Source organism: Trachinotus anak, unplaced genomic scaffold (assembly GCF_046630095.1).
Source record: "Trachinotus anak isolate AG129_WGS33_773 ecotype Australia unplaced genomic scaffold, CSIRO_AGI_Tana_v1 ptg000018l, whole genome shotgun sequence".
Taxonomy (NCBI): domain Eukaryota; kingdom Metazoa; phylum Chordata; class Actinopteri; order Carangiformes; family Carangidae; genus Trachinotus; species Trachinotus anak.
Window position 1 is genome coordinate 1,936,042 of NW_027273869.1, and position 27,682 is coordinate 1,963,723.

General features: G+C 44.7%; 2 protein-coding genes across 7 annotated transcripts in view; both read left to right on the forward strand.

The window, feature by feature from the left end:
* The window catches only part of dennd5b (DENN/MADD domain containing 5B), a 41,870-nt gene extending 27,094 nt beyond the window's left edge, over positions 1 to 14,776 (forward strand). For 4 of the 6 annotated variants that reach the window (XM_071503008.1, XM_071503010.1, XM_071503012.1 and 1 more), the window contains 17 exons: positions 834 to 1,412; positions 2,448 to 2,679; positions 3,648 to 3,795; positions 3,927 to 4,020; positions 6,276 to 6,407; positions 6,912 to 7,064; positions 7,258 to 7,336; positions 7,425 to 7,506; positions 7,647 to 7,775; positions 7,950 to 8,071; positions 8,520 to 8,665; positions 10,317 to 10,435; positions 10,596 to 10,783; positions 11,008 to 11,090; positions 11,625 to 11,751; positions 11,900 to 12,074; positions 12,442 to 14,776. In XM_071503008.1, the coding sequence (XP_071359109.1) occupies positions 834 to 1,412; positions 2,448 to 2,679; positions 3,648 to 3,795; positions 3,927 to 4,020; positions 6,276 to 6,407; positions 6,912 to 7,064; positions 7,258 to 7,336; positions 7,425 to 7,506; positions 7,647 to 7,775; positions 7,950 to 8,071; positions 8,520 to 8,665; positions 10,317 to 10,435; positions 10,596 to 10,783; positions 11,008 to 11,090; positions 11,625 to 11,751; positions 11,900 to 12,074; positions 12,442 to 12,625 (2,772 nt within the window). In that variant the 3' untranslated portion in view covers positions 12,626 to 14,776. Of the gene's footprint in view, positions 1 to 833; positions 1,413 to 2,447; positions 2,680 to 3,647; positions 3,796 to 3,926; positions 4,021 to 4,233; positions 4,345 to 6,275; positions 6,408 to 6,911; positions 7,065 to 7,257; positions 7,337 to 7,424; positions 7,507 to 7,646; positions 7,776 to 7,949; positions 8,072 to 8,519; positions 8,666 to 10,316; positions 10,436 to 10,595; positions 10,784 to 11,007; positions 11,091 to 11,567; positions 11,752 to 11,899; positions 12,075 to 12,441 lie in introns of those variants that run through there. The other 2 variants (XM_071503014.1, XM_071503011.1) reach the window with 2 other exon arrangements.
* A 3,680-nt stretch (positions 14,777 to 18,456) lies between these two features.
* LOC139635560 (SIN3-HDAC complex-associated factor-like) lies at positions 18,457 to 27,148 on the forward strand. Its single transcript, XM_071503015.1, has 6 exons — positions 18,457 to 18,706; positions 20,487 to 20,614; positions 22,589 to 22,688; positions 22,790 to 22,904; positions 23,687 to 23,837; positions 24,510 to 27,148. The coding sequence occupies exons 2-6, from the start codon at positions 20,487 to 20,489 to the stop codon at positions 24,733 to 24,735; spliced, it is 720 nt and encodes a 239-aa protein (XP_071359116.1). The 5' UTR covers positions 18,457 to 18,706; the 3' UTR covers positions 24,736 to 27,148.
* Positions 27,149 to 27,682: the final 534 nt, after the last annotated feature.

Genomic DNA, 27,682 nt, shown 5'->3' on the forward strand with positions numbered 1-27,682 from the left:
TCAGTTTATTACCACAATGCTAAAGTTCACCATTACTAGGCTTTAAATCTATTCACTAGTTTATAGTGATCTGGACTCCAGGTACTCACAGACCAGCTCCTCTGGGCCTTAGAACCCATCACCACATTTCAACATTTTAAAGATGTTCTGCTGCCACCCAGTGGTTGATTTCTTCCAGGCATCTGATAGATGATCCTGCTGTCTTGACCTGTGTCTCCAGACTGAACTGCTCCTCTTCAGACTGTCCTGTCTGATAATGTCCACCAGCTGAAACCTGTCGTTGTGTTGAGGTGTTTCCTGTCCTGTGGGAGCTTCCTGCTTCATCTGGTCCTTTATCTGTTCCACATTTGATCATCATTTGATCCTAGCTCTGATCTTCACAGCTGGTGCTTCGCAGTGTGTTTGGGAGCCGACAGTCGGATGTCGAACTCCTCTCCAGAGCGTGAACACACCACACACCGGTGTCTGACCTCAGTCCACTAGAATTTGCAGTATGTCTGTCATGTGCACAGTCAGTCCCGTCTGCATGGTTCAGTGAGGCCCTGCAGATCAGAGGTTTGGCTTTAATTCCCTGTGAGGGTGTGATGCTAACTCCATCATGTCAGATTGAGGTTGATCTCTGTCATCACACCGTCTTCGTTCCTCCTGAAACCATCTGTCCTCTTCATGTCTCCTGTTAGTACTGGTCCTAGCTCCCTGACCCAGCTCCTGTTTTTACCTCCAACAGGTTTTTATCTTCTGTTTGTGATGTGTTTTTTTTTTTTTTTTAGATTATTGTTATTGTCTGTTCCTGAGCTGTATTGTTGTAACATTAAAGTGTTCCCTTGCCCCAGGCCAACCTGTGTTTTGTGGATATCGACAACCACTGCATTGAGCTTCCAGAGGACTTCCCCCAGTTCCCCAACAGGACTGAGTTCATCCAGGAGCTCAGCGAGGTACTGGTCAGCTTCGGCATTCCTGCCAACACGGGGGCCCCGCCACGGACCCGCAGCAGTCCCGGCAGCAACCCCTCCACACCAAGCAGAGAGCGTAAGGCTGCCGCCCTCCAGCAGCTGGAGGACGACGGGCGTAATGGCAACCTGGCTGGAGAGGAGCTCGCTGTGCTGGAGCTGTTGCAGAGAAATGCCACCCTGGAGAGACTGCAGGCGCTGACCAAACGCACCGGCGTGACCGTGGCCCGCGTGGACGCCCTGAGGGCTGGAGTCAAAGCTCAGGTGACTGACAGGCAGGGGGGCAGGACAGCAACTGAGGAGGAGGAGCTAAGGAACGCCAAGCTGAACGTCCAGCTGAGGGAGGTGTTCGCCAGCCGCTTCACCACCATGTTTGCTGACTATGAAGCTTTTGTGATCCAGAGTGCCCCAGACCTGGAGTCCTGGCTCACCAACAGGGAGCAGATGCACAACTTCGACAAGGTGATGAACTCAAATACAAACACAGGAAATGTGTGTGTGTGTGTGTGTGTGTGTGTGTGTGTGTCTTCTGACTGCACAGAGAGGAAATATTAAAATACAAATGTTATAATATATAAAATCGAGCTGTCAAATGAATGAATTGATTTTTTTCAGAACTGTTTTCTCTTTCTTGACAACACATAACCGTCACTCTGTCTGAGCTAGAAGCTAACATTGTCTGATGTGTAATTATGAAGATGTCTGATCATTTATTTATCCGTAGACAAGCTCTGGGTAAGTTATATTTTTATTTTCCAACTCATTTGATCTTCACCAATGACAATTCAGACATTGGATTTAAACACTTATGGACTCCCGGCACGCCCCTTTATGCAGACAGGACCGTCCCCTTTTGCTCCCGTAAACGTGACTTACCATGAAGTATGTTGCTCCGCCATGTAAAATCTTTGTGGGAAGTGTCTGTGGCAGCTTGACAACAAGTAAGGGTTGGTCAAAGGGTCAAAATAGTAGCAGCTATTGATTATAGAACATAGCACTCTAGAATCTTTGTTAACAGCAACAGTGATGGTGTAAAATAAAGAATCTTTGGCTGCATGTGATTAACACGATAAAAAAAACCAAAACGTTATGCTCGGTCCTTAATCTCTTAATGCTGACAGCCCTAATATAAAATTAAAACATAAATATTCTGGGTATAAGTGAATTATGTGCGTTGTTTGACTTGTGTTGTGTGTCTGTTGTGATGAACCATGAGCTGCGCTCAGTGTCACACTGCCTGTCCTCCTGCTCACTGTGGACACTGTCGTCTGTGGTGAACAACGTTTACATCTTCACTGCTGCTTTTAGAATTGTCCATCATGGATGAATATGTGTGTGACTTTCTGTGTCACTGTGGAGGTTGTGGTTCAGTGGAGGTAACTGATGTTCTTCTGTGTTAATGAAGGAGCAGTAAGGAGCTGATGACAGGTGGAGCAGCTCTTCTTCACCCACGTTTTGTCGCATGTTTGACAGAATGTGTGTTTGTGCATCTCCCAGGCCTCGTTCCTGTCGGACCAGCCGGAGCCCTACCTGCCCTTCCTCTCACACTTCATCGAGACGCAGATGTTTGCCACCTTCATCGATAACAAAATCATGTCTCAGTGGGAGGAGAAGGAGCCGCTGCTCCGCGTCTTTGATGCTCGCATCGACAAGGCCCGCCTCTACAACGTCCGTGCCCCCAGCCTCCGGTCCTCCAGCTACCAGAGGTGCTCCATCCTCAAGGAGTCTGGTGAGCTCAGCAGGGTGTGAGCAGTTCATGTCAGAGGAGAGGTTTGTCCACGGGGGAGGGGGAGACGTAAGGTCGTGGTTATAAGTCAGCCCGACCTTCACAGCATCAGTCATCAGCTGTTATCAGAGTTTAAATCATCAGCATCCTCCTCCGTCACTCCCTCCACAGATCAGCTCAGTGACACACACACACACACTCCTGACACCGTCCTGCAGCAGGAGTGTTTGTTCAGACTGTTTTTCTCTCTCTCTTTGGTCAGACTGAGGTCAGTGAGGTCAGTGAGGTCAGAGTGAGGTCAGAGTGAGGTCAAAGTGAGGTAAGAGTGAGGTCAGACTGAGGTGAGAGTGAGGTCAGACTGCTAAAGGTGAGGTCATGTTGGGGTTGATGGTGTGTGCGGGTACAGACAACCTTTCCCTCCACCTGCCCTCTCACTGCTCACAACACAACACAGTAACACTGCAGCTGCTGTCACACAACTCCAGTCTGACACACAGACAGTCCAACAACAATCAAACACAGATGAGGATGTGGTGCGTTTGCTGTCATGAGAGAAGATAAGACATGTGAAGGATACAGAGGGAGGAGTCAGTCTATGTGTTCTCTCTGTGGGGGGGGGGGAGAGAGAGAGAGAGAGAGATTTTTATATAAATAAATATAAAAATTATATTTTGTTTAAATTGCCATTTTTATTTTCTATTTATATGTTTGGGCTATAGTCCTTCTTTACATTTATATTCTTATGTTTTTATATTTAGTTTATAGTCTCTCTTTGTATTTTTATATTTATATGTCTTTTATTCATGTATTTGGTTTGTATTCTCTCTTTATATTGATATTTTCATATTTATATTTATATATTTTATATTACCTCCAACACTATAACTCTAAATTGACTTGTGTTTATTCTATGACCACATTTCAGTTGAAGTTTTCTAGTCTGAGTGGTTTCATGTTTTGTCGTCCTGCAGCTCAGGCCATCGAGCAGCGGCTGATGAAGATCGACCACACGGCTATCCATCCTCATCTGCTGGACATGAAGATCGGTCAGGGCAAATACGAGCAGGGATTCTTCCCCAAACTGCAGGCCGACGTGCTCAACGCAGGGCCGACCAACAAGTGAGTCGTCTTCTGTCAAACAAGTGATCCAGTGATCCAGTGATCCAGCGATGCAGTGATGCAGTGATCCAGCGATGCAGTGATGCAGCTTTTTGTGGAGGTTTTACAGTCATCTGATTCTTGATCTGCAGGTGGTCTCATCACAGAACGGCGACAGCTCAGCGAAGGAAAGACCGCCACAGACAGCAGACAGAGCATCTGAACCTGGACAACGGTCTGAAAGAGGTAGCCCACCCCACCCCCCACCCCCTCCGGTTCTGTGTATTCATCATATTTCTGTTTGTCTTTGTTCTGCCCCTGAACTCCTGTTGATTTCAGTTCTTCTTTCTTCATGTGCATGCTGCCTTCTCTGCTTTCTTTTCCGTTCTTTCCTTTTGTTTCTCTCATCTGCCGTCTGCTCGTGCGCCCCGTGCCGGTCGTGCCCCTCCTCCCCCTCAGCAGGTGGAGGGCTGTGTGGTCCTGCAGAACTCCATGGCTTTTTGGGAGTGGGACAATGCTTCCCCTCCACCTCTCAAACCGCCTAAAAAATCTGCCTCTGCGTCCTGCCTGGTATGTGGAGGAACTGCAAGTGTGGACTCCCCCTCACAGACCCCCTCAACCCCCAGCTTGACCCCCAATTCCACCCCCAAATCCACTCCTCACACTCTTAGCCGGGGTTCCCACCTGTCCCTAACCTGGTTCACTGAACGGGTCTGTGCAGTGTATTCCCTGTGCAGCAAGTGTGTCACTGCAGTGTGTGTGTGTGTGTGTGTGTGTGTGTGTGTGTGTGTGTCTGTTGTGTTACACCTGTGCAAATTTAAAACTGAGCTGCTGATGGAAAAAATGCCTTATTGTGAAAAGTTTGTCGTGTTTCCTGTGGCTGCTTCACAATAAAAGCCACCCCATGTTTCACCAGTTATACACTTAATGTGAAAGGCAGCTGTAGGAAGTGTTATGTTTGTATTAACAGTAACTTGGATACAAACCCAGCTCTGATATGGTGGAAAGGGAATGAGCAGTGAACAAGGAGATAAACTGCTACTGCTACTGCTGTTTCCTGTGAATCAGAGATGGTGGCACAAACACAAACAAAGACACTTTAGTTTTTGTCCCACGTTCTCATGAGTTGAAATAAAAGATCTAAGACTTTTTATATAAGCACAAAAGATACACACACACACACACACACACACCTGCTGCCATTGCCTGATGTTGCAGCATCATGTTCACAGTTCCTGGAAGCTGAAAACATCCCAGTTGTTTGATGACCCGTGTCGTCACCTGACATGTGATCCACTGAGCATGTGTGAGATGATCTGGATCTGTGCGTAGGGCAGCGCGAACCACTTCCTGCCAATATCCTGCAGCTTCACACCGAAGAGGAGCAGACCAACAATCAACAACCATATCAACTCTGTCACACTGCAGGAGTCCGATGGTGGTCACACAGAGTACTGACTCGATTTCTGATCCACCCCCACCCCCCCTTTAATTTCAACTCATGGGAGCAAAAACAAATGTGTTTATGTTTTTAGTCAGCAGAGACAACAGCAGATTTCATCTTTTTTTTGGGGGGGGGCTTTTTGTGCCTTTATGATAGATCAGTGGAGACTGACAGGGAAGGGGGTAGAGAGAGGGGAATGACATGCAGGAAAGAGTCAGACTGATTGGGAGTCGAACCAGTGACTGCCTGCTAAAAGCGTCTTGCACTCACACACTCGACTACCGGGCCGCCCCCAGCTGATTTAATAATTCTTCACACATTCAGAGCAGTTTTACTGAATTATTACACTGAGTTATTAGCTGCTCTCTGTGAACACCTGCACAGTGCTGTGATTGGCTGTGTTGTATTACAGCCAATTACAACACAGTTGTTTTTTATAACAGCGACAGACAGGTCCAGAGCCATATTCTCATGGAGATGATATTCCAGTAAACGCCTTGATGGAGCTTCTTCACATTTAGTAAAAACGTTCACTTCGACAAACTAATTAGGTTTTGGTGGCTAAAGGTCAAAGGTCGTGGTCATGGTTACTTCTCAAAACACTTTTTAACCATTACTTAAGACACCATTATTATTATCTCATTAGTAATATTATCGTTGTTGTTTTTTACATAATTAATAATAATATCACAATTCATATTGCATCATTAATAATATTATCACCTTTACTATTACATCATTATTAATAATATTATTATTACTATTACGAATTCTGAATGTTTGCTCTGTTAATTGGTTAATTCAAAATGAACAGTGATGTGAAGTTTTGTTCCTAAATGAAGAGAATTCAGTTTAAATAAAAAATCAGGTTAAAAGGTTAATGAGGTCACTGAGGGTTAATCTTCCTCGTCACAGTTTGATCACTCAGCTTCATTTGTGTTGCCTATAGTGACAGCAGGGAAACACACAGCTGGTTGTTCTGTGTGTCACTGAGGTTAACACCAGAGTGTGTGTTGTGTTGTTCATGCCTGATCAGAGTGTGTGTTGTGTTGTTCAGAAGTACATGCAGGAGGCCCGCAGCCTGGGGAAGAACCTGAGACAGCCCAAACTGTCTGATCTGTCTCCAGCCGTCATCGCACAGACCAACTGGAAGTTTGTGGAGGGGCTGCTCAAGGAGTGTCGCATGAAGGTAAAGTACACAACCACATGAAGGTAAAGTACACAACCACATGAAGGTGAAGTACACAACCACATGAAGGTGAAGTACACAACCACATGAAGGTGAAGTACATAATGCAGCAGTGAGCCGACCTTCATCAGTCAGGGACTCTTCGTGACCTGATCCCTGATCAGGGCTCAGACGGTCTTTGTTCTTTTTTCTGGACTCATCAGACCAACATACAAAACATGTTGATTATTAATTGGAGCCAGAATCTATCATTCTAATGCTCATCATATAAATTATATTTATTGATTATTATTATTATTATTATTATTATTATTATTATTATTATTATTATTATTATTATTATTATTATTATTATATAAATTATAATTATAAGTTACAGTGATCATATCAGCCCCAGGCTTCTCTTTAGACCATGAACTGTGTGTGTGTGTGTGTGTGTGTGTGTGTGTGTGTGTGTGTGTGTGTGTGTGTGTGTGTGTGTGTGTGTGTGTGTGTGTGAGACAGACCAAGCGAATGCTGGTGGAGAAGATGGGCCGGGAGGCGGTGGAGCTGGGTCATGGGGAGGCCAACATCACAGGACTGGAGGAGAACACTCTGATCGCCAGTCTGTGTGACCTGCTGGAGAGGATCTGGAGCCATGGGCTGCAGGTCAAACGGGTCAGCACACAAACACACACACACACACACACACACACACACACACACCACAGTTATGATAATCTGTTGTATTGTTATATAAACACACTGTGGTTAATCAGGTATTTATGAACATGCTGAAATCACTTCCTGGTTACTGTGTTCAGTGAATATGTCATGTTGTTGCGTGTTTACTGTGACCTCTGACCTCCAGGGGAAGTCTGCCCTGTGGTCCCACTTGCTACACTACCAGGCCCGGGAGGAGAAGCTGGAGCAGCAGCCTGAGTCACCATGTAAAGCACACACACACACACACACACACACACACACACACACACACACACATAGTGTCTCTAAAACACCCTTCGTTCTCCTGAACAGCGCCACATGTTGCTGAGAGGAGGAAGTCTGACAGCTCCATATCGATGCCGTCTCTCCGTGTGTCTCTCATACAGGACATGAGGTACATGCTGCTGTTGTCATGACAAATCCTCCTCCTCCTCCTCCTCCTCCTCCTCCTCAGGAAGTTGGCTGATGAATGTCTGTGGAGAAGAAGCCTCTGATGAGGAGAATGACCTTCATCACTGTCCTCTGTCTCTTCAGGCACATCCAGAGCATGTCTGAGATCAAGACGGACGTGGGCCGAGCCAGGGCCTGGATCCGTCTGTCCCTGGAGAAGAAGCTGCTGTCCCAGCACCTTAAACAGCTGTTGTCCCGACAAGCCTTAACCAAGTGAGAGTGGACACACACACACATACACACACACACACAAAGGGGGAGGGGTTACCAGAGCCAATGACCAGGTACTACACCAGTGTTTCCCCTACCTTTTTCTTGCCCCCCCTCCATTTAAATGAGAATGTGTGTCTGTCTGTGACGTGACCTGAGCTGTGGCTCCGCCCACAGGAACCTGTACAAGCGTTACGCCTTTCTGCGCTGCGAGGAGGAGAAGGAGCAGTTCCTCTTCCACCTGCTGTCACTCAACGCCGTCGACTACTTCTGCTTCACCAGCGTCTTCACCACCATCAGTGAGTCCAGCTTCACCTCTGACCTCACACCACACTGTGATGACATCACAGCTCACAGGCTGAATGTTAGTGACATCACACACTGTGGTGTGAACCTGAGATCTTCAGTTTGGATCTGAATGAAAATATTGATCGGAATGGCCTGACCTCAGACCAGGTCTGACCTCTGACCTCAGACCAGGTCTCTATTGTCACCCCTCAGTTTAAGACCAACACACTCAGATGGTCGATAGTGTGTTTCTTATTAAAACAACGAGGGCGGGAAAATGACAAGTGTGTCGTCTCAAACTAACAGAGACAGTTGTGTTGTCATGTTGTGTTGTGTCGTGTAGTGTCTTGTTGTGAGATGCAGCAGCTGAGCCTCGCTCTGTCGATGAACACAGACATGAACTCAACACAGCTGATCATCAGTGTGTGTCTCTCTGCTCTGACTTGTTTGTCCCTGCAGTGATCCCGTACCGAGTCGTCATCATCCCCATCAAGAAGCTGAGCAACGCCATGACCACCTCCAACCCCTGGGTGTGTGTGTCAGGAGAGCTGGGAGACTCAGGGATCATGCAGATCCCCAAGAACGTCCTGGAAATGACCTTTGATGTGAGTAGACACTTCAGTGTTTTTTATTTTACTAAATGATGTGGACTCAGTACACAACAGCACAGTGAACAGGTGGAGTACAGACTGTGGTTCATCATGTAAGGGAGTGTCACCCACCTGCTGGTGTAGCTCCTACCTGCATTGTTCAGATCAGCTGAGGTGTGACCAGAAGAAAAATGCATGAACAGGAGGGACATCACAAACACAGGAGGTCAGGAAGAGATACACACATTTGTAACTTATTGTGCAGAGTAAATTATGTGTATCTTATGTTTGTGATGAAATATGTGGATCATGGTTGTGGATTGCCCTCATAATAAAGTCCAATGTTTCATCCTTGACAGAAAATATTTTAAATCAAGCTTTTACACATCAACGAGGGAACACAGGTTGACGATGAGGTGCCCTGGTCAGACAGAGAATCAGTGATGTTACTGGAGTAGTTGTGGTGATGACGTGGTCATTAGCTCTGATAGCGATGATGATATAAGACCCGGTGGTTCACCTGGTGGAGCACATACCACTGTGGCCTGGTCCTGGTCACAGCAGTCCAGGCTGGGTCTGACTCAAGGCCCCTCTCTCTCTCTTCCTCTCTCCCTGCAGCTCTCATAATAAAAACCAAAAAAAAAGAACATTTCACAATAAGACTTCCCTCATATCACTGTTCATCACATGTTCACCCAGCACACTAACAGTTATCACCACACACTGCAGCTCTTAAAGACCCACAGATCAGTGCTCCGGCTTCTGTGGTTCCACTTTTCTCTGACACAGATCCAGTTGTACCAGGACTGTGTGGATCATCAGTGAACAGCTGCAGGACTGTTCTAATGGTGAATACATGAGCAGCAGGGAGACACAATACAATAGACGACAGTCTGTGTTCACCCTGTCCTCTCGTACCTGTACCTGTACCTGTACCTGTACCTGTACACCTGTGTGAGTGTGAGTTTGCACTGGTGATGTTTCTCTGTCTGCATGATGGTTGATGTTCTTGTTTTGGTTCTTTGTTTTTTTACTGTTCATCCATTGTGTCTTAACAAGTGTCTCCATCTCCCCTAGTCTGCATTCAGACCTCAAACACACATCTCTGCTTTGTTCAAGGTCAGAGGAAACCCCCCCCCATCCCTCATCCTCCTGTAGGTCACGTCATCCTGAGGTCGAGCTTGTTTAGCTTGGTTGAGGTCAAAGATGTTTGAGGAGTTGTTAGACCCCCGCCTTCAGCCCCACCCTGACTCTAAATACTCATTTGTGTTATATTTTAGAGACATAGCTTTCATGTAGCTCAGTGTTATGAGTTACTATCTGAACAGTGCAGTGCATGCTGGGATAGCCTTCTTGAAAATGACTTAATTCAGCTCATTCTCATTTCTGTGTCCATTAATTCAGCAGGACAATAATATAATATAATATAATAATAAAAATAATAAATAATAAAATTATTAACCTAACTGAAAAATCAGTGAACTTTATTAACTCCAGTAAAGACAGGTCTATACAGTCTTGACAGTTTAGTCTATAGCTGGACTGCAGCAGTTCAACACTGAGCAGTAACAGTGCTGTAAAGCAGGATTTAATGCTGCAGGAGGAATTTAGTTTAAAATACTTTTCTCTCTGTTATGTGTGTGTTTGTGGGCGTGTGTGTGTGTAGTGTCAGAACCTGGGGAAGCTGACCACAGTGCAGCTGGGTCATGATAATGCTGGTCTCCTGGCTAAGTGGCTGGTGGACTGTGTCATGGTGCGGAATGAGATCACAGGACACATGTACAGGTGAGCGGAAGCTGCTTCTCTCATTGGCTCTTTAGTTCAGTGTGTCTCACCTGTAATCATTCCTCACAGGTATCCATTCACACATAGTGATCAACTGTGATCTCAATGTGAAGTTTTCCAACATGATGAGAAGAACTCCACTCATCTCTGTCCCGTCCAGGTTTCCATGTGGTCGGTGGCTTGGTAAGGGCGTGGACGACGGCAGCCTGGAGAGGGTTCTGATTGGTGAACTGGTGGTGCCCTGTGGTGAGGAGGACTCTGGGAGAGGCTGCGGGACGCCCCCACTGCAGGGTTCACCGTCCCAGACCAGACGCATCAGCATCACATCAATGTCTGGACGAGGATCCAGTCAGTACCACCCCCCCAAAAAAAAACACACACACACACACACACACACAGAAGAACTGAAATGTTTTAATCATCTGGGGTTTTTAGTTCTCTGAGGTAGCTGTGTTAGAGTTTTAACTGCCCCCATGTCCCAAAGACATGACCTGAGCCCTGTTAACAGTATGATAAACAGCTCAGCAGTGAAACGCTGTGTGGTGACGGTCATCATGTTTTTCTCTTTCCAGAACCAACTTCGGCCCAGATCCAGGAGGCTGTAGGGGAGGCGGTGAACAACATCGTCAAACACTTCCACAAGCCAGAGAAAGAGGTCAGTGACTGGTCTTCATGAAGAATCACTGCTGTTCTCTGCTCGTCATGGTTCAGTGCAGCAGTTTTTGGTCTCTGACTCTAATGTCAGAGGAAAGAGATGGTGTACTAATGGCTGAACACTTCATCTGTCAGAGGAGTGATGGAAAGAGAATAAAGACTGGAGTCCTGAAGGAGGCCGTGAACCAGACTACACTGGTCTCTACAGTTTAACCTCCTTAGACTTTCTGTGTGAACCAGCTCAAACTGGATCATGTTCCTGAAGCAGCTCCTCAGTTTAAGTGAACACAAGTCTGAGAATAATTCATGAATGTTTGCTGCCTCCAACAATGACGATGACGAACATCTCAGACAAATTATCAAACCAAAGATTCCAGTTTGTTCGGCGGCTGATTTAGTTCATTAAATAATCCACAGCTTGTTGATTTTTAAAAATACATTTGGATGATGTATTTTGGAAGATGTCTGTATTTTTCAGTTGTGTCTCTCCTCTCCGTGCCTTTGACGCGTTGCTGTCTTGTCCCTGGTTGTGCAGAGGGGCAGCCTGACGGTGCTGCTGTGTGGAGAGAACAGCCTGGTAGCTGCTCTGGAACAGTTCTTCCATCATGGTTTCAAGTCCGCCCGGCTCTTCCAGAAGACGGTGTTTGTGTGGGACTTTGTGGGTGAGTGTGGAGCTGCAGCGCCATCTGCAGCTATAAAGAACTGTTTCATTTGGTCCATTGTAAGTGTAACAGTGTGGGTGTTGAACTACAGTCTGAGACTTTCAGAGACCAATGTCCACTCTGTAACTTTCCACTCCGCCCCCTGCAGAGAAGGCCGTAGCCTACATGGAGTCAGCTGATCAGATGGGGGACCTTCAGGAGACTGCGCAGCCCCTGGGGATGACCTGTCATTCACTCTGTCACTACATCAACTCCATCAACTCCACCCCTAGGAGCATCGGCAAGGACGGGAAGTTCCAGCTGCTGGTCTGCCTCGGAGCCAGGTGAGCTGACTTCTCTGTACCAGTCTGATGTTGGTTTACTGCCTCCCACTGGTGGAAGTACCACATGACTTAATACCAGGCACCAGAAAAAACCGAGGAAAAATATTTTTTAAGACGAGAGGATAGAAACTGTTTGTAATAATCATTTTAGAAAATGAATCTTGACCCTGGTGAACCCTGGTCTTTAAGTCCCTCAGTGGGTCCACCACAGTTCAACTCTGACCTCCTTCAGCTGTAGATCCCATTTCTTTTACACCGTACATAATAATTGCTGCTGTTCGTACTTTTCATCCATCGTACTGTTACGTGGTGATTAGCTGACAGGAAGTCTTGTCGTCATAGTTCATATCCACCGTTTGTCCTGCAGAGACCGCCTGCTGCCCCAGTGGCTCCCCCTGCTGGTGGAGTGCCCGGTGATCCTGCGGATGTATGAGGACACAGCCCTTCTCAGAGACCGCACCACTGTCAATGCCCTCATTGAAGTCCTGGAGACGCTGCATGACTTCCCCATCACACTGGAGTCCTCGCTGGTCAAAGGCATTGACCTTTAACCCCAGGAGGGAGACAGCTGGTTGGACAGATTAACAGTGGAGGAGGAAGTGAGGCAACATATTTGTCACTTGGATACCCAAGCAAAATGTTTCTACTGCATCATGTGAGAATTCACTTTGGATCAACCGGAGGTTTGGGATGAGGTTTTGTCTGTGTAGCCTCACTCTCCTACTGCAGATAAACTATCACTGTCCTCACACGCTTGTTAGCATTAGTAGCATTAGCATTAGCATTCGCAAGATGACCTCAGGAAAAGACTGAGTGATCACTGATGCACTGGAAGGAGGGTGATGAAGGTGACTGATGGTGATGGAGCTTCTCCTCTGTCCTCTCGGTGTCAGGAGGTCAACGACCTGCGGCTGCAAGGACATTCCTACCAGAGCACAGGCATCGACCTGGCTGTTTAAAATCTGCTGTGCGTGCGTGCGTGCGTGCGTGCGTGCGTGCGTGTTTGCCCACCATTTATTTTTATATCTTCCAGCTTAAAGTTTTTAAAGTTACCTACTGGTTTCTGTAGTGAACACTGTGTGTGTGTGTGTGTGTGTGTGTGTGTGTGTGTGTGTGTGTGTGTGTGTGTGAGATTCCTGTATGCCTCACACATACATTTATAATGTCACTATGCCAATATTGTCATTTCAATAACAGCTGAATAATCTAAACTCAAAGTCCACTCACTAGCTTTTTCCAGAGCTTTCAGCCACATCTCCTGCTCTTCATCAGGGGACTGAGTTTGCTGTTGAAAGCTCTGGAAAAAGCTACTAAATGTACCTTACTGAAGATCATTTTGTCAACTATTATCCCTGAGGACAACCTTTGACCCTCACCTCGCAGCACAAACAGGAAACAGCTGAATGGTGGTGTGTTTATGGAACACACTGAGTGAATGTAACTCAGAGCTTCAGAGCAACATGAAACATCAGCTCTTGATTCTGAGCAGAGGCTGATTTAGACAAGTGTTCATATCAAACACTGTATGTGACAGTCATCATGGTTCATTCACTCACTCACTGTTGCTTCAGTTAACCTCACCATGTTCATATTGATCTTCCTGTTTCACTCACGTCATCAGTTTGTTAAAGCTGCACAGTGAAATGTTTCTGCTGCTGTCAGGAGGATGAACAATCAGCAGAGTGTGGACATGTTGCTGGGACTATTTTCAGCAAGGGATTAATACACAGGTGATTAACTGAGGGCATTTACTGTACTAAAGACATGATGTGGTTTTACTAGTGTGCAGGATCACTTCATTGTTGGTCTTTATATTTGAGATATGTTGACAATAAAAAGTATTTTTATTAATAATATTAATAATACTGTTAAGAAAGCTGCTAATTCCCACAGTACATGAATGCAGCATGACCTTAGAAGGAAAGGGGTATTTTTATTCCTTATAGACTTCAGCCCCCACCTTCTCCAAACTTCATGACAGAAGTAACCACTGTTTTTTGGGGGGGAAGGGGCTTTATGTAGATTTAACAACAGATCTATTTTTTTTTTTTTTTTTTTTTTTTGTAAAGGGGGGGGGCTTCATGACAGATTTAACCACTGGTTTTTTTTTTTGGGGGGGGGGGGGGGGGGGGGGGGGCTTCATAGATGTAACCACTATTGCTCGTTATGTAATGAGCCCCTCCCTGAGAACAGTGTAAATATTGTCCTCAGTGCTTGTGGCCTGTGTTTATTGTGACTCGGCTGTGAGTGGTCGTCTTTATAACCCCAGTTCTTTGTGGCGTTTCACCTGTTTCCTGGGGAGGACGTGGTGTGTCTTCGTTTTCTTTCATGTATTTATTAATTTAATATTAGTCCACCATAGGCTGAGAGCAGCTCTGGTAGATTAGAGTTTGATATGTGGGATAACTGGACACATTCAGCTGTTTAACCCTTTGTGCTCCGGCTGCTCCTGCAGCACGACAGAGTCCTCCATCTCTCACTGGACTAGTCTCTGTACAGACTGAGGACGTGCGATGTGGACTCCTGAGATTCTGGACTGACGCAGTTTGCTCACTGTAACGAGAACATGTAGTGTGTCGAGTGAATCTGCTCAAACAGGAAATGACATCATCAGACAGACAGAGTTTCATATCTGTGTTGGACTGACAACTCTTTTCTGATATTTATTATGACTGTCTCAATAAAAGCACCCAGTGTGTTAAGGTTGTGCGTCCATCAATTACACTTCATGTTTGTACTGTTTGTATATCTTACAGGGAAGCATTGATGAGACCACTCTGTAAATACAGAGGAGTTTAATCCAGTCAACTTCTATCTTTTATGTATTGTAAATATTGTAAACATATTTTAAGTTAAAATCTGAAGCCCACTGATCAGACTGTAACACAGTAACACAGTAAATCATTGGAGGTAAAAACTGCACACACTGAATTAATCATGTGAAACTATTATTCTCACATGTGATGTTTTACATGACAAATGTGAAGGATGGTCATGTATGACTGAATGTAATAAATCATGTGACTTAATCACATGATTTATTAAAAGAGCAGTTTCATTACAGCAGTTTCAGAAAGTATTCCGACCCCTTCACTTTGGTGTAAACTCAATTTTAAATGGATAAAATTGCAGATTCTGCTGATCATTCTACAATCAATAACATGCTTTTAGAACTTTTTCAACAGTAACTAACAAAAAGAAAGCTGAGCTTTTGACTAACACTTTTGTTAAGATACACAGTTCTAATAATTTATCTGATGAGGGAAGAGGAGGTAGAAGGGGAAGAGGAAGACGAGACAAAATCTGAAAAAAATGGATGCTTTTAAGGAAGAAGAAGAATACTGAAGATGAACTGAGTGTCTCATTTAAAGTAAGAGGATTAATAAGAACACTTGGTGAAACTAGAATAACTGCTCCAGGAAAGGATGAAATATGTTATATTAAGTTAAAACAAGTGAAGAAGGATTGAGTATTATGTCTAGAAGATGAGGTAAGGAAATTACAAATTAATAAGGAATCAGTGGCATCAGTGTTCTTTGAACACATCAGTGTGGAAAAAGCCTATGATGTGGAAGAAGGACTTCTGATTAACATGCATTCAATGGGAATTAAGGGAAAGATGTTTTATTGGTTAATGGACTATTCAAGTAAAAACAGCAGTTTGAAGGAGTGTGATAAACTCTATATTATTCACAATCATGATGAATGATATCTTCAATCTGTCACCAGGATATAGGAAAACAGGAAGAAATGTGGAAGATGTACTTAAAAAACTGTGAGAAGGGATAAAGCAAGTTGAAATGTGGGGGAAGAGAGGACTGGATGTCATTCAAGCCAGAGCCCTTAGAGTTTGTAAAGGTGTGGTAAAACCCTCCCCTGTGTATGCCCTCCAAGAACAGACTGGAGAAACCCCTTTGTGCCAATGAAGGAAACAGATATTGGTTAACTACTGGATAAACCTGAAAGGTCAAGAGGATAACCACCAACTAAAATGGGTATCAGACAGAAAAATATACAAAGAGTCTTCTTTCCATGCCTGTCTGAATGCCTCATTTATATTGGCCGCACAGGTGTTCGCCACAGCCCACAGCAAGCATGAACGCTGTGGTGCCCGTCGTGGCACGTCGCAAGCTATTGGATATAATGGGTTTGAGAAAACAGTGGTGCCGTTGCCACAACCTGCGTGAAAGTAGCTTTACATTCAATTCACACATTCAAAATAAAGTAGGAACTGTAAGATGCAGGGTAGGAAACAGGAGAGAGGGTGTCATAATATCAGGATGAAGAATATGACACAGCAAACTTCATATGACAGGGAAACATCCAACCGGTTTTTGTGAGCACTGTCAGGAACCAGAAACGGTAGAACATGTCATCCCCAACTGCAATAGGTACAGTTCAGAAAGGGAGGACAGGATGGTGGAGATGGAAAGACCAGGGATGACAGGAAGAGAGCTGAGGAATATATTGGAGATGGTCACAAGTAAACAGGGAGGAAGATTTTTTTTCAACTTCTTGTGGGAAGCAGGTCTGATGGGAAAGATCTAGTAAACTAGACAATATAGGAGTCGAATGACCGAAAGATGGCAGTAATGCAACTTCTTGGATGCCAGCCACCATTAAGCACGACAGAAGAGAAGAATCTGTTCCTTTTTATCTTCTCACTTTGCAGGTTCACTACTGTGGTAGCATCAACTGAAGCTACTTCTCTAAATCTTGAATTCCAAAATTCCAATCTAGCCCCTACACCATACCCACTCTCAATCAGTTTGCATTCATAATGTTGCTGTGTACCTGAGAATTTTTTTTAACTTGATAATTTCAAGGACTATGACAAAATAAGGGATGTAATCTGATAAAGTTTCAGTTTTAAAACAGACTAAGATTCAGATTAAAATCAGATTAAGATGGCAAATGAAATGTTCAACCGAAGAAGCATGGGAGTGAGTTTTTATTTATCTAATTAATTTTCCTTTCACAAGCTCACTGTGCCGTGAATGTAATGAATATAATGTAATGTCACTGCAAATTAACCTACACCTTTGTCAGTGCTGTGTGTAAATATTATTAAATATATTATTAAAAAAATATTAAAATATTTTATTACTATATCCCTTCTGAAATATTTTGGGTAACAATTAATTACCTGCTTTCATCAGAGAAAGGTGAGGGCATTCCAAAGCTGGTTGGTGTATTTGTACACTCCTCCTTACTGAAGAGACCCTCCACAGCAGTGAGTAAGACTTACACAGAGTTGCACTCCGTCTCTAAGGGCCAGGGTGCAGGGACTGGATTGGAATTGGGCCTTGCAGTAAGCTCATCGCAGGTAGCCTTGTGACCACATCGGTCTGAGCTGCAGAACACTTGCCCTCCAAGAGGCTGCAATGAGCTGTCCCTCTGGGAATGTGCTCAGTGGTAGTGTAGAAGTCAGTCCTTTCACTGTTACTCTCAGCCAGAGAAGTTGACTTTGGTAAATGGTTGCTCATGGCGGGCCAACTATAGCATGTGTTTGGTAGGATTCTGTTAGTGAGGACATTGCTCTTGCTGCCGCTCCCAGTGTAAGATTGTTTGTGTTTATTTATAGCTAAGCAGCAATGCTTTTGCTCAACCTGATCTTTGTTCTGAGCAATGCATCTTTGTTGGTGAGCATTCAAGTTGGTATCCAGACAAACTGAGGGGCCAGGTAAGAAGGACCTGGGTCAGGGAGGAGAGCCATGTAACAGAACTTCAGAAGTCCTCTGCATGGGTGGAGATCCTGCTGGAAGGATGACCATCTCAGCAGCTCTCCATTAGTCAGGTCTGTACGGTAGACAGACTGGACAGAGACACTGCTGAACACCAGGTACTGCTCATCACCTGGATAACACACCTGGATCCCACAGTGAAGCATGGTAGCAGTCATACTCATATGACTCTTATGAGTTTATATTTGTAGTTGTGTTTATCATACATTAACAACCAGCTTCACTGGGATCCCAAATGTCAGTGTATTGTCATTTTTAACCCTGTGAAAATACTGAAAACAGATAGGAAAGAACTAAATAAACATAAATAATATTTAAAACATTATACTACGATATTTTCATTGTTATTGAAAAAGTGCTGTACAAGATGATTAAAAGCCCATCAAAGCAATTACAGTCTGTACAGTACATTATAGTGAGTGAAAATAATAAAACTAAAGTGAAAGACCTAACAGACCCACCTCTCTGTACTCCAACGTCTCCATGGCAACAACCTGCAGACGTCACAGCTGTATGCAAATAATGCTAATTCAAGAAAATCAGAAAGCCGAGAGCCGCGTACCGCGCCTGCCTGACCGTTTCTACTACAGGAACCGTGGCTGCATCAAGCTGCCCGCACACAGCCACTCCACGGCCGGAAGTACACTGACCTCCCTTTCACAATAAGTGAATAGTAGTTACACCAATACGAGACGGGAAGGCGTGCTGGCGGCGGTAGCTTTAATTTGAAATTGCCAGCGGGAAGTGGCTTTTGTTATTAGCGCTTATTGACGACGTTCCAACTGAAGGTCCGCAGCTGCATGGTTGTTAGAGATGAGCCACTCTCCAGAGAGGTGTGTTAGTGCGTGGGACACAGGTGCGAGGCTCCTGTTTTCACGGTGAAACAAGGTAAGTGTGCGTTTTTGTGTTTCCGTAAAGTTAGTGTGGTGTAACCACGGTCCAACTAACTGCAGCTCTGACCTGAGGAATCATACGACTGGTTCATCAGAACCAAACCGCTGGAAACATCTCACTGGGAACACTGGTGTTTCTTTTCCCGCCATTTGTTCAAAGTCTCTCCCAGTGTCGATGCGCTGGTCTGTTTAGCTGGTTCATGTTTAACTGGTCGCTCGGTTACTTCAGTCCCAATCTGACTTCACGGTGTTCTCCGTGTTCCTCGTCCATGTTGAACAGGGTTCTCTGTTGCAGCTCAGTCTCAGCGGCGGCTCATTCTTCCGCTCAAAACACAAAGTTATGTGATTACGTCACGTCGACACGTCTGAAGTTAGTGAAACAAGTGGAGCAGCTGAAGGCTGCCGAGCTCAGCTCTGTTGTCGGAGTGGTGGGTGTGTTTCTGCGTCACTGCCTCACCCGCCCCCCGCCATGTGCCGGGCTTACGTCAGAGAAGAGTTACGCAACCACCGCACGTGACGTTTAAAACGTGAAGCAGACACGACATTTGTCTCGTGCAACATGCGCTGGTGACAGCTGCTCATCAAAGAGACAGAAAGAGACAGGTCTCATCAGCTGTGCTCAGCATCCTCACTCAGGGCAGGCCTCCCTGCATCAGCACCACGGCTGCGTCAGAGGCAGCGCCGATCCTCTCTGATGCGCGCGCGCGCACACACACACACACACACACACACACACACACACACACACACACACACACACACACACACACACACACACTCTCCTCCTCCTCCTTCTCTAGAACTGTCTTCTTGCATTATTATTTTGTCCACAGATGAAACGATTAATCAACCAACAGAGAAATAATCGGTAATTGTTTTGACATCTCATGATCATTGAAAATAATTGAATAATAATTGAAAAATCTTTTGCAGGATTTGCAGTTGGTAACTGAATATATTGAGTTTTAGACAAAGCATCACCGTGAGCTTCTGGAACCTGTGATGAACAAATTTCACCATTTTATGGGCAAAACAATTAGTTGAAAAAGCAATCAATTAGAGATTAATCACTTACAACAGATCTCTCTTTTTTTTGCTCCTTCAACCACCTAATGTGAGTTCATCCTGTGAATAAGTTTACTCATCATCATTATTTTAATGACCAGTTCAGTTCAGTTGGTCGCTGGTTTTTCCACGACAGGCCCAGACCACAAGCACAAAGCAAAATGGCGGCAGATGCTAACTCTGTAGCACTTGGGCCGCCTCACCAACACTCTCTAATGGTGACCCTGCACAACAGCAGTCACGATCTAAAAACAAGAACTGTTGATGAAACTTGACAAGCAAGCATGAAAACTGTGGAACCAGATGAAATCAGCTGGAGCAGGTCAACTCAGAGATGAGGAGATGAAGAGCAAAGTGTAATCACTCAGTCACCACTTTTCACAAAGTTAACCAGAGGAAGATGGAGAGACAGATGATGCTCCACAAACGCATCCTCTTCTCAGGTAGAAGGTGGAGGAGAGAGGTCTGATAGGTCTTCATCCTCTATGTGTATCTGGCAGCTACAGTTCAAAGTCAATCCAACATGCATGAGATGCCATCAGGCCCCTGCCTCTCCTTTCCATATGGGTTTGGTCAGGCCCAGCACTGGGGTCATTAGGGTCCTACATTCTCCCTCTGAACTGCCCCACCCCCCATCAGAGGCGGTAGCCTCCTTTTCTCTACGAGCCAACACTGATGGTTTGTCTGTTTCTCCGTCTGTGTTGCTGCAGATGTTCGGTTTCCACAAGCCGAAGATGTACCGCAGCGTAGACGGTTGCTGCATCTGCAGAGCCAAGTCGTCCAGCTCCCGCTTCACTGACAGCAAACGCTACGAGACGGACTTCAAGAGCTGCTTTGGGTGAGTCAGCCTCACTGTCCACAGGTGCAGTGACTCAGGGATCTGCCGTTGGAGAAGCTCAGGATGCACCATGTTGTCATTCAGTCAGAGTACACACTGTGACGGATAACATGTGTTTTCACTGGACCCAAATACAGAAAAACAGACAGAAAAGGTGCAGGGAAAGATACTGAGAAGAGTCCAAACTGATCCAACTGAGGGCGAGTGAGTTTCAGAGCCCAGCCGCGTGTCCAGGTGGTGTACGAGGCAGGTGAGACCGGAGAGAAGGCGTTCAGGTGAGCACGCAGGCAAACCAGGAACAACAAGGTGAGTGAGTTTGGACCTGAGACAGATCCAGAGCAGAATTAAAACTGAGAAGATCACAGACAGGAAAACAAACACGAGTTACTTCAGAGGCTGAGATTAGTTTTACCAATGTCACCGAGATGATGGTGCGGAGACAAGAGGTGAGGAGACCTGGAATATATACAGGGAGGTGAGTAGAACAGCAGGTGCATGGAATGAAGTAATTAGGGTGGAGTCAACAGTTGCCAGGAAACCAGGACTGCTCAATGTGTTCTGTCACACACACACACACACACACACACACAGCACAGACAAGGGATGGTCTCCAACCGTGACACAGCCCATGGAGACAATGAGACACTAACTCAGACAGAGGTGATACAGATGTGTTTAGATCCAAATGTTAACCTCAGAGGAGGACGTTCAGGGTCACAGTCATCCACTGATCTGTCAAACAGGAGCTGAGTCAGCTACTTTTATAAAGGGGGTCATCCACCAATCAGGAGGTCAGAGGTTCGATTCCCTGCTAAACCTGATGTGACAGCAGTGTGTGAATGGGTGAGTGATAGAAGAGGGTGTGAATGGATGAGTGTGGCACCAAACAAATATAGGATAAGAAATACAGCACAACTCAATGAATCCACGGCAACATTATACATCTAAATCCCCCAAAGTATTATGGGAACTGCAGTTCTAACATTTAGAGCATGATTATCACCCAAAAAGATTTGAATAAGAAGAAAGAGTTAATTAAGCCAAAGTTAAATTTTAGAGTAAAAACAAAGAATAAAAGTGCATCCTAAACATAAATCCTAAACATAAAAGATCAAAACAATTAAAATAACATCAGTTAAGAAAAGCTGAAAGATAAAAAACAGTTTTGAGAAGGGATTTAAAACAGGACTCTGAGTTTGCCTGAGATCAAGTTCAAGGTTCAAGCACAGCTGAGGGGCCCAGACAGCCAAGGGTTCAAACGGCAAAGGGTCAGGACAAGGTCAGGACTGCAGCCCATAATAAAATCTAAAAGTTCAGGTGACAGAGGAGTGTGGGGCGGTCGCTGACAGCAGCGTTGTGTATCAGCAGTCCATGGATGTTTGGTGTTGCAGCGGTCAAGTCTGTCGTCAAAAGATGAGTCGTGAGTTTCACAGAGGCTGCTGCTTCGTTTTTTAATTATTGATTTTTCAGCCAGATGAGAGTTTTGATAACACTGTGAATGGGCCATGATGGGCTTCTGATTATTTCTGATCTGAGTTCAGTGATAGACGTTTTAGGTTTCCTGTTCTAACAAAGGTCTCCTCAGTTGTACCAGGTTTTTATAGGACATACATCCACCCCACAATGAAAATCAGCACTATGTCTACACATGATTTGCCCCAGGGGTAGCATGTAGGGTATAAATGGGACCTGGATCAGACCTCTGGGGTACCCCACAGAAGAGAGGGGGGTGGAGGAGGCATCTCAGAACATAACAAAGAAGGATCTGTTGGACAGGAAAGAGACAAACAGATCCAGATCCAAATTACTGAAGAAGATGCTCTTCAACCATGTTTATTACATTTATCTTCATTTCCAGTGGACAGTGAACACTCCACGATGTGTCAGGCTGAAACATGCTGAGGTATTAGATAATTCCTCTGTAGTAACGCACATGGTGATGGTCTGATGGTCTGACTGCTCCTTTCCCTGCAGGCTGGCTGAGGTACGTTGTGGGGACATCTGTAACGCCTGCGTCCTCCTGGTCAAGAGATGGAAAAAACTTCCTGTTGGATCGAAGAAGAACTGGAATCATGTGAGGAAACATTGGTGCTTTATGTAGTCCTCACACTCCTGATTCACATTGTTGAGATCCTGTGGTAACTCTGTGAAGCCTTGTCTCCTGTGTGATCTCAGGTGGTCGATGCAAAAGCTGGGAGGAGCATGAAGGCCACAGTGAGGATGAAGAAGATGAGAGAGAAGTTCAGGCCAAGAGAGATGAGTCGGGTAAAGAGCGAGCAGCAGAGAAACAGTAAGCAGCCTCTTCAGTGTGACATGTAGACCTGTAGTGTTCAATACATTTAATACATGACAGGTAGTGGTGTATCAGCTGAATGTGCTGAAAGGATCAGAAATAAAAGTCTGGTGGTGGAGCCAGATGTAACTTCACACAGTTTATATGTGAGTTCTGTTTTTCCATAGTTTAGTCCAGCAGCTCCAACCACACAGACAAGAAAAGTTCTTGTATAGATGTTGGATGATTTGATTCTTTGTGTCTCAGTTATTGAACTCATAGACATGTTTTTATGTCAGAGGTCACAAATTATAAAGATTAGGAACCACAGGATTAATCTTTAACAATGCATCATGTTTTATAAGATTTTGTTATGTGAAGTAACTAGTCATAGTCAACTAGTCAATCATACCTGTTTAATTAATGCAGTGCTGTAGAAAGACTTCCTTTTAAAATGTAGAGCAGGAGAAATAATCAAGTACCTCAGAGTTACCTGAGCAGATGTGTTTAACTACAGTCCAGATGTGGCTGTAGATAAAACCTGTACAACAGTTAATAAGGAAAATATCATGATACAACTAGAATCACCTCCTATAAATATTGATTAAAATATTAATTCAAATGAAATTTGTCAGAATGTCTGTGTGAGGAGTAATGGTTAAAAAGTATCAGTCAGTCACCAGTCAGTCGTCAGTCAGTCACCAGTCAGACAGTCAGTCAGCTGGTCCAACCATATGCTTCACTGTTATTGTGAACATTTGTCTTGATGTCAGTCTGAGTCTCTGCTCTATGTCACTCAGACTCAGATGCCCACAGCACCACCTCCAGTGCCTCACCTGCTCAGTCTCCCTGCTACAGCAACCAATCAGACGAGGGCTCGGACACAGAGCTCTCACCGGGCTCCGCCCCCTCCCCAGCCTTCTCCTTCTTGGACCTGAAATACTGGAGGAGGTGAGTGTCTGTCAGCCTTGGCCTCAGTGATGATGTCAGAGTGAAGCTCCCTCTGGTGGTTTGATGAATGAACTGAATGTGTCTGTGAGGGAAGCTGCTGTTATTGAACTGTTCTGGTTTTCACAGTCAGGTGTACCTGGTTTTAGCTGATCTTCTTGATGTGGTGGACAAAATAATTGGGCCGATATACAGTAATATTGAAATATTTTCCACAATATGTAATATCTTTCATTGTATTGATTTTTTTTGCTGCAGTCTGAGCCTCATTTCACTGCACTGCTTCCTGTTCATTGAACTCTGACCTGTGACAAATCAAACTCTGAAACCTGTGTCAGACCTGAAACAGTAAATACAATAATACATTTATCCTAATAATATCGTACGTGGGGATATTTGGGCTGAACTGTAGATCAATCCTGTTCCACGCCACCACAACCTGCAGCCTCCACAACAACCGTGAAGCTGAATCAACACAAACTGAACATTAGGAGTTTCATGAAGGAGGATTTACTGCAGGGCTGTTGTATTAGACTACATCATTTTGAGCCAGGTGGAGCTGACAAACTGTCATCTGAGAGTGCGTCATGTGTCATGTGACTGAGCTCGTCACTCTGCACTACTGCTCTCTGCTGTGCTTGATTCACACTGACTGAAGTATGTTTGATGTGTCAGGCAGAAGGTGTGCTGTGGGGTTGTGTACAGAGGACGCTACGGAGAGGTCATCATCCACCCCCACCTTTACAAGCCCTGCTGTCAGAGGAAACCACCACTGCACCAGCAACAGCAAAGTGGGGGGGTGGACGTGCAGGTAACAGGAAACGATGCTCTGAGCAGGTCACCAACCCTCATATCCAAACAAGAGGAGGAGGAGGAAGAAGAAGAGGAGGGAGCACGGTGATGGCAGCACAAACACTGGGAGACACTGATGTGTGTGACACCAGACACACTAACACAAACCAGACCTCACTGTTTTACAAGCTGCTGCAGCCTCCAGGACTCTCTATATGTCTGAGAACCACCGGGACCTGGTCCTTAGACTGGTTCTGGTTTCAGGGTTTTTCTATGAGATGACTGTAAATATTTGAAATGCTGGATCAGTGACAGCTGCACAGAGACCAGGAGACCTCTGAGGATGTTTGTCCTGCAGACGGGATCTGATCAGTATGTTTACTATATGTCACTCAATAATTAACACATGTCCACACCATGTTGACCCACACCAGTGTACAGTAGAGGTAGGGCTCAGGTGTTCAGCAGGTAAAGAGCCTGGTCAGACCAGGAAGTGGTACAGCACAATTCATTTGTACATCTCTTGTGCAGGAAACTCTGCAGGCTGCTGTTGTGAACACGCTAACCCCAGTCAGCCACAATAACCCAGTACAATACTCAGGTATGATGTCAGTACAGGGCTGTGACTTCAACATGAACTCACTCACAGTCTGACACTGACAGATGACAACAGTGACAGTGTGAGTTCAAGGCCTGGTCTGTTGAACTGTAGACAAACTGTGAATTTATCATTTAAACATTATTACATCTGAATATTTAATATTATTTAAAGTGACAGACGATCAGATAATAAATGAACTGTGTCATCTTCTACAACTCAAACCTCATCACTGTAGTGGATAAGATAACAGTAGAAGAGGAAGAAGAAGAGGAGTAGGAGGGTTACATGAACCTGCACAGTGAAACTCAGTTAATGTAAGTTTAATTAGTCAAAGGTAAACGGACTGAATTTACATACAGAGCTTTTCTAGTCTTTACACTACAATTCACATTCACTCACTCACTCACTCACTCACTCACTCACTCACTCACTCACTCACTCACTCACTCACTCACTCACTCACTCACTCACTCACTCTCTCACTCTCTCACTCTGAAAGTGACAGCAGGGATTCAGGTAAGTGATACTGTCCTTATCAGGTGTGACCAGGCTTCAAGTCTCTCATTCACACCTGTCCTCAGGTAATGTCGGTAAAGACAGTCATTCAGATGGTTCTCTGTTGTACATTGTGTTCACATTGTTGCACAGAGATTCATTTTGTGTGTATGTAGACAGCCTCCAGCTCTCAGCTCCGGTCACATGCAGCAGTTTGAAACTGTTTAATGAACCTGATGAGTTGAATGATTCATCATGGTGGATCTGACCTTCATCATCAACAACCTGTTTTTGGTTGTTTCAGCTCTGAGTGACTTCATCATCTGTCCACAACGTGTTTTATTGTTATTGTTATAATGTTGAGGTTAATTATATATTTCTGTACATTAATTAATTAATGAAAACAAGCGTCTGTCCAGTGACAGATGTGATAATTTCAGGTAGAGTGATACCTTACAGGTGTGTCCCATCAGGTTTAAGGGATACTGGACACATTCAGATAAATGTGATGTTTTCTTTGTTCATCTTCAGCGAAACTGACAGCACTTCTCAACTGCCCAGAGAAGTCTGAACTGTGTCTCATCGTTCACTGTTTTATTTTTGGTTTCCTGTACAGTCAGGAGACAGAGGGGATGATGTGCAGGGCAGGACCCGGGCTGGACTTGACCCCGGGCCGCTGCGGTAAGGACTTAGCCTTAGCAACAGTACGTGGTCTACATCAGTGGTCTACATCCAACTCATGACCCACTTCAAAATCTTAAAAATGTTGGCCCACATCTGGCCCGCATCCAGCCCATAACAGTACACAGGCCAAAGAATGTCTTCTCTTAACAAGTATAAAATGTGGTCCGGCCACATAACAGTTCCTGTAATTAGTTTAATACAAGGGGGAAAAAAATGAAAGGGTGTTTTTAAAGATAATTTAATTTAAAAACATTTAAAAACCTTTTTTACAATTATATTTTTCCACCAAAATTGTATGTTTTGTCAGCCCACCGGTGGGCCCTGGCCCGCACCTTGGGAACCACTGCTGTAGCAGGTGAGCTGCCGGTGCACCTTATTGTTCAGAGTTAACTCAGAGTTAACTCAACTGTGTGATTATTAAATTAATTACAGGAAGTAAATGTCTGGTGTGGAGTCAGTTTGTGTGAAAATCTGAATGAACTGTCAGGTTGTTCATGCTGCCTCAGACTCATTATTAAAACTCTCGACTCCTGAAATGTTGAGGTGCAACATGGATGTAATTTTTTTCTGTCGTTAGCATGTGATGTAGATGTGCAGTGAATCTAGCAGATATTTTTGCTCTGATTATTTTTCAGACAGATGCTCTACTTTTCATTTCTAAAGGGAAAGTCTGTATTTGTACACACACTTGTAATTTCTACTGGTTGAATAAATGCCGGTCTTTACTGACTGTGATTCAGCAGCTGTGTTCAGGATCTGTACTTGTATGTACTGAGCTCACACTGACCTTTATGCTTCAATACGTTTATCAGTACAAACAGTGTAAACCAGACAGTGACAGAGGTAAAACCTGAATAAATTAGTCCAATCATAGCAAATGCAGAGGCCTCTATAATCATAATTAGTGATGTGTTAGCTGTGTGGGCTCTTTATTGACTGGAAATGATTTGATGCCCCTGACAGAGTGGAGCCAGAGGTCACGGCCCTCAGGGTGGGGTCATTTACTCCTGAACAGGTTGTGAGATGTTCAGTGTTCTGTTTTTTCTGTTCTGTGGAGTTTAGACACAGTGAGCCAAACTCTGTGTCAGTAGCACAGAAAACTGTGGGCATAGCAGTGTCAGGAGTTCAGTATTATTATAATAACTGTTTATTTCATTACATTTAAATTCAGTGGGAAAATTGAAATGGTGATGTTAGGGTTAGGGGTCTGTAAATGAGTGTCTTTACAAAGACTGGGGTACTGTGTGTGTGTGTGTGTGTGTGTGTGTGTGTGTGT

What these genes read in the sequence shown, in the direction of transcription:
- LOC139635560 (XM_071503015.1), top strand. Translation starts at nt 20,487, where the DNA reads ATGTTCGGTTTCCACAAGCCGAAGATGTACCGCAGCGTAGACGGTTGC. An exon ending in CGAAGAAGAACTGGAATCAT is followed by an intron (nt 22,689 to 22,789) that starts GTGAGGAAACAT and finishes GTGTGATCTCAG; the next exon opens with GTGGTCGATGCAAAAGCTGG. An exon ending in GACCTGAAATACTGGAGGAG is followed by an intron (nt 23,838 to 24,509) that starts GTGAGTGTCTGT and finishes TTGATGTGTCAG; the next exon opens with GCAGAAGGTGTGCTGTGGGG.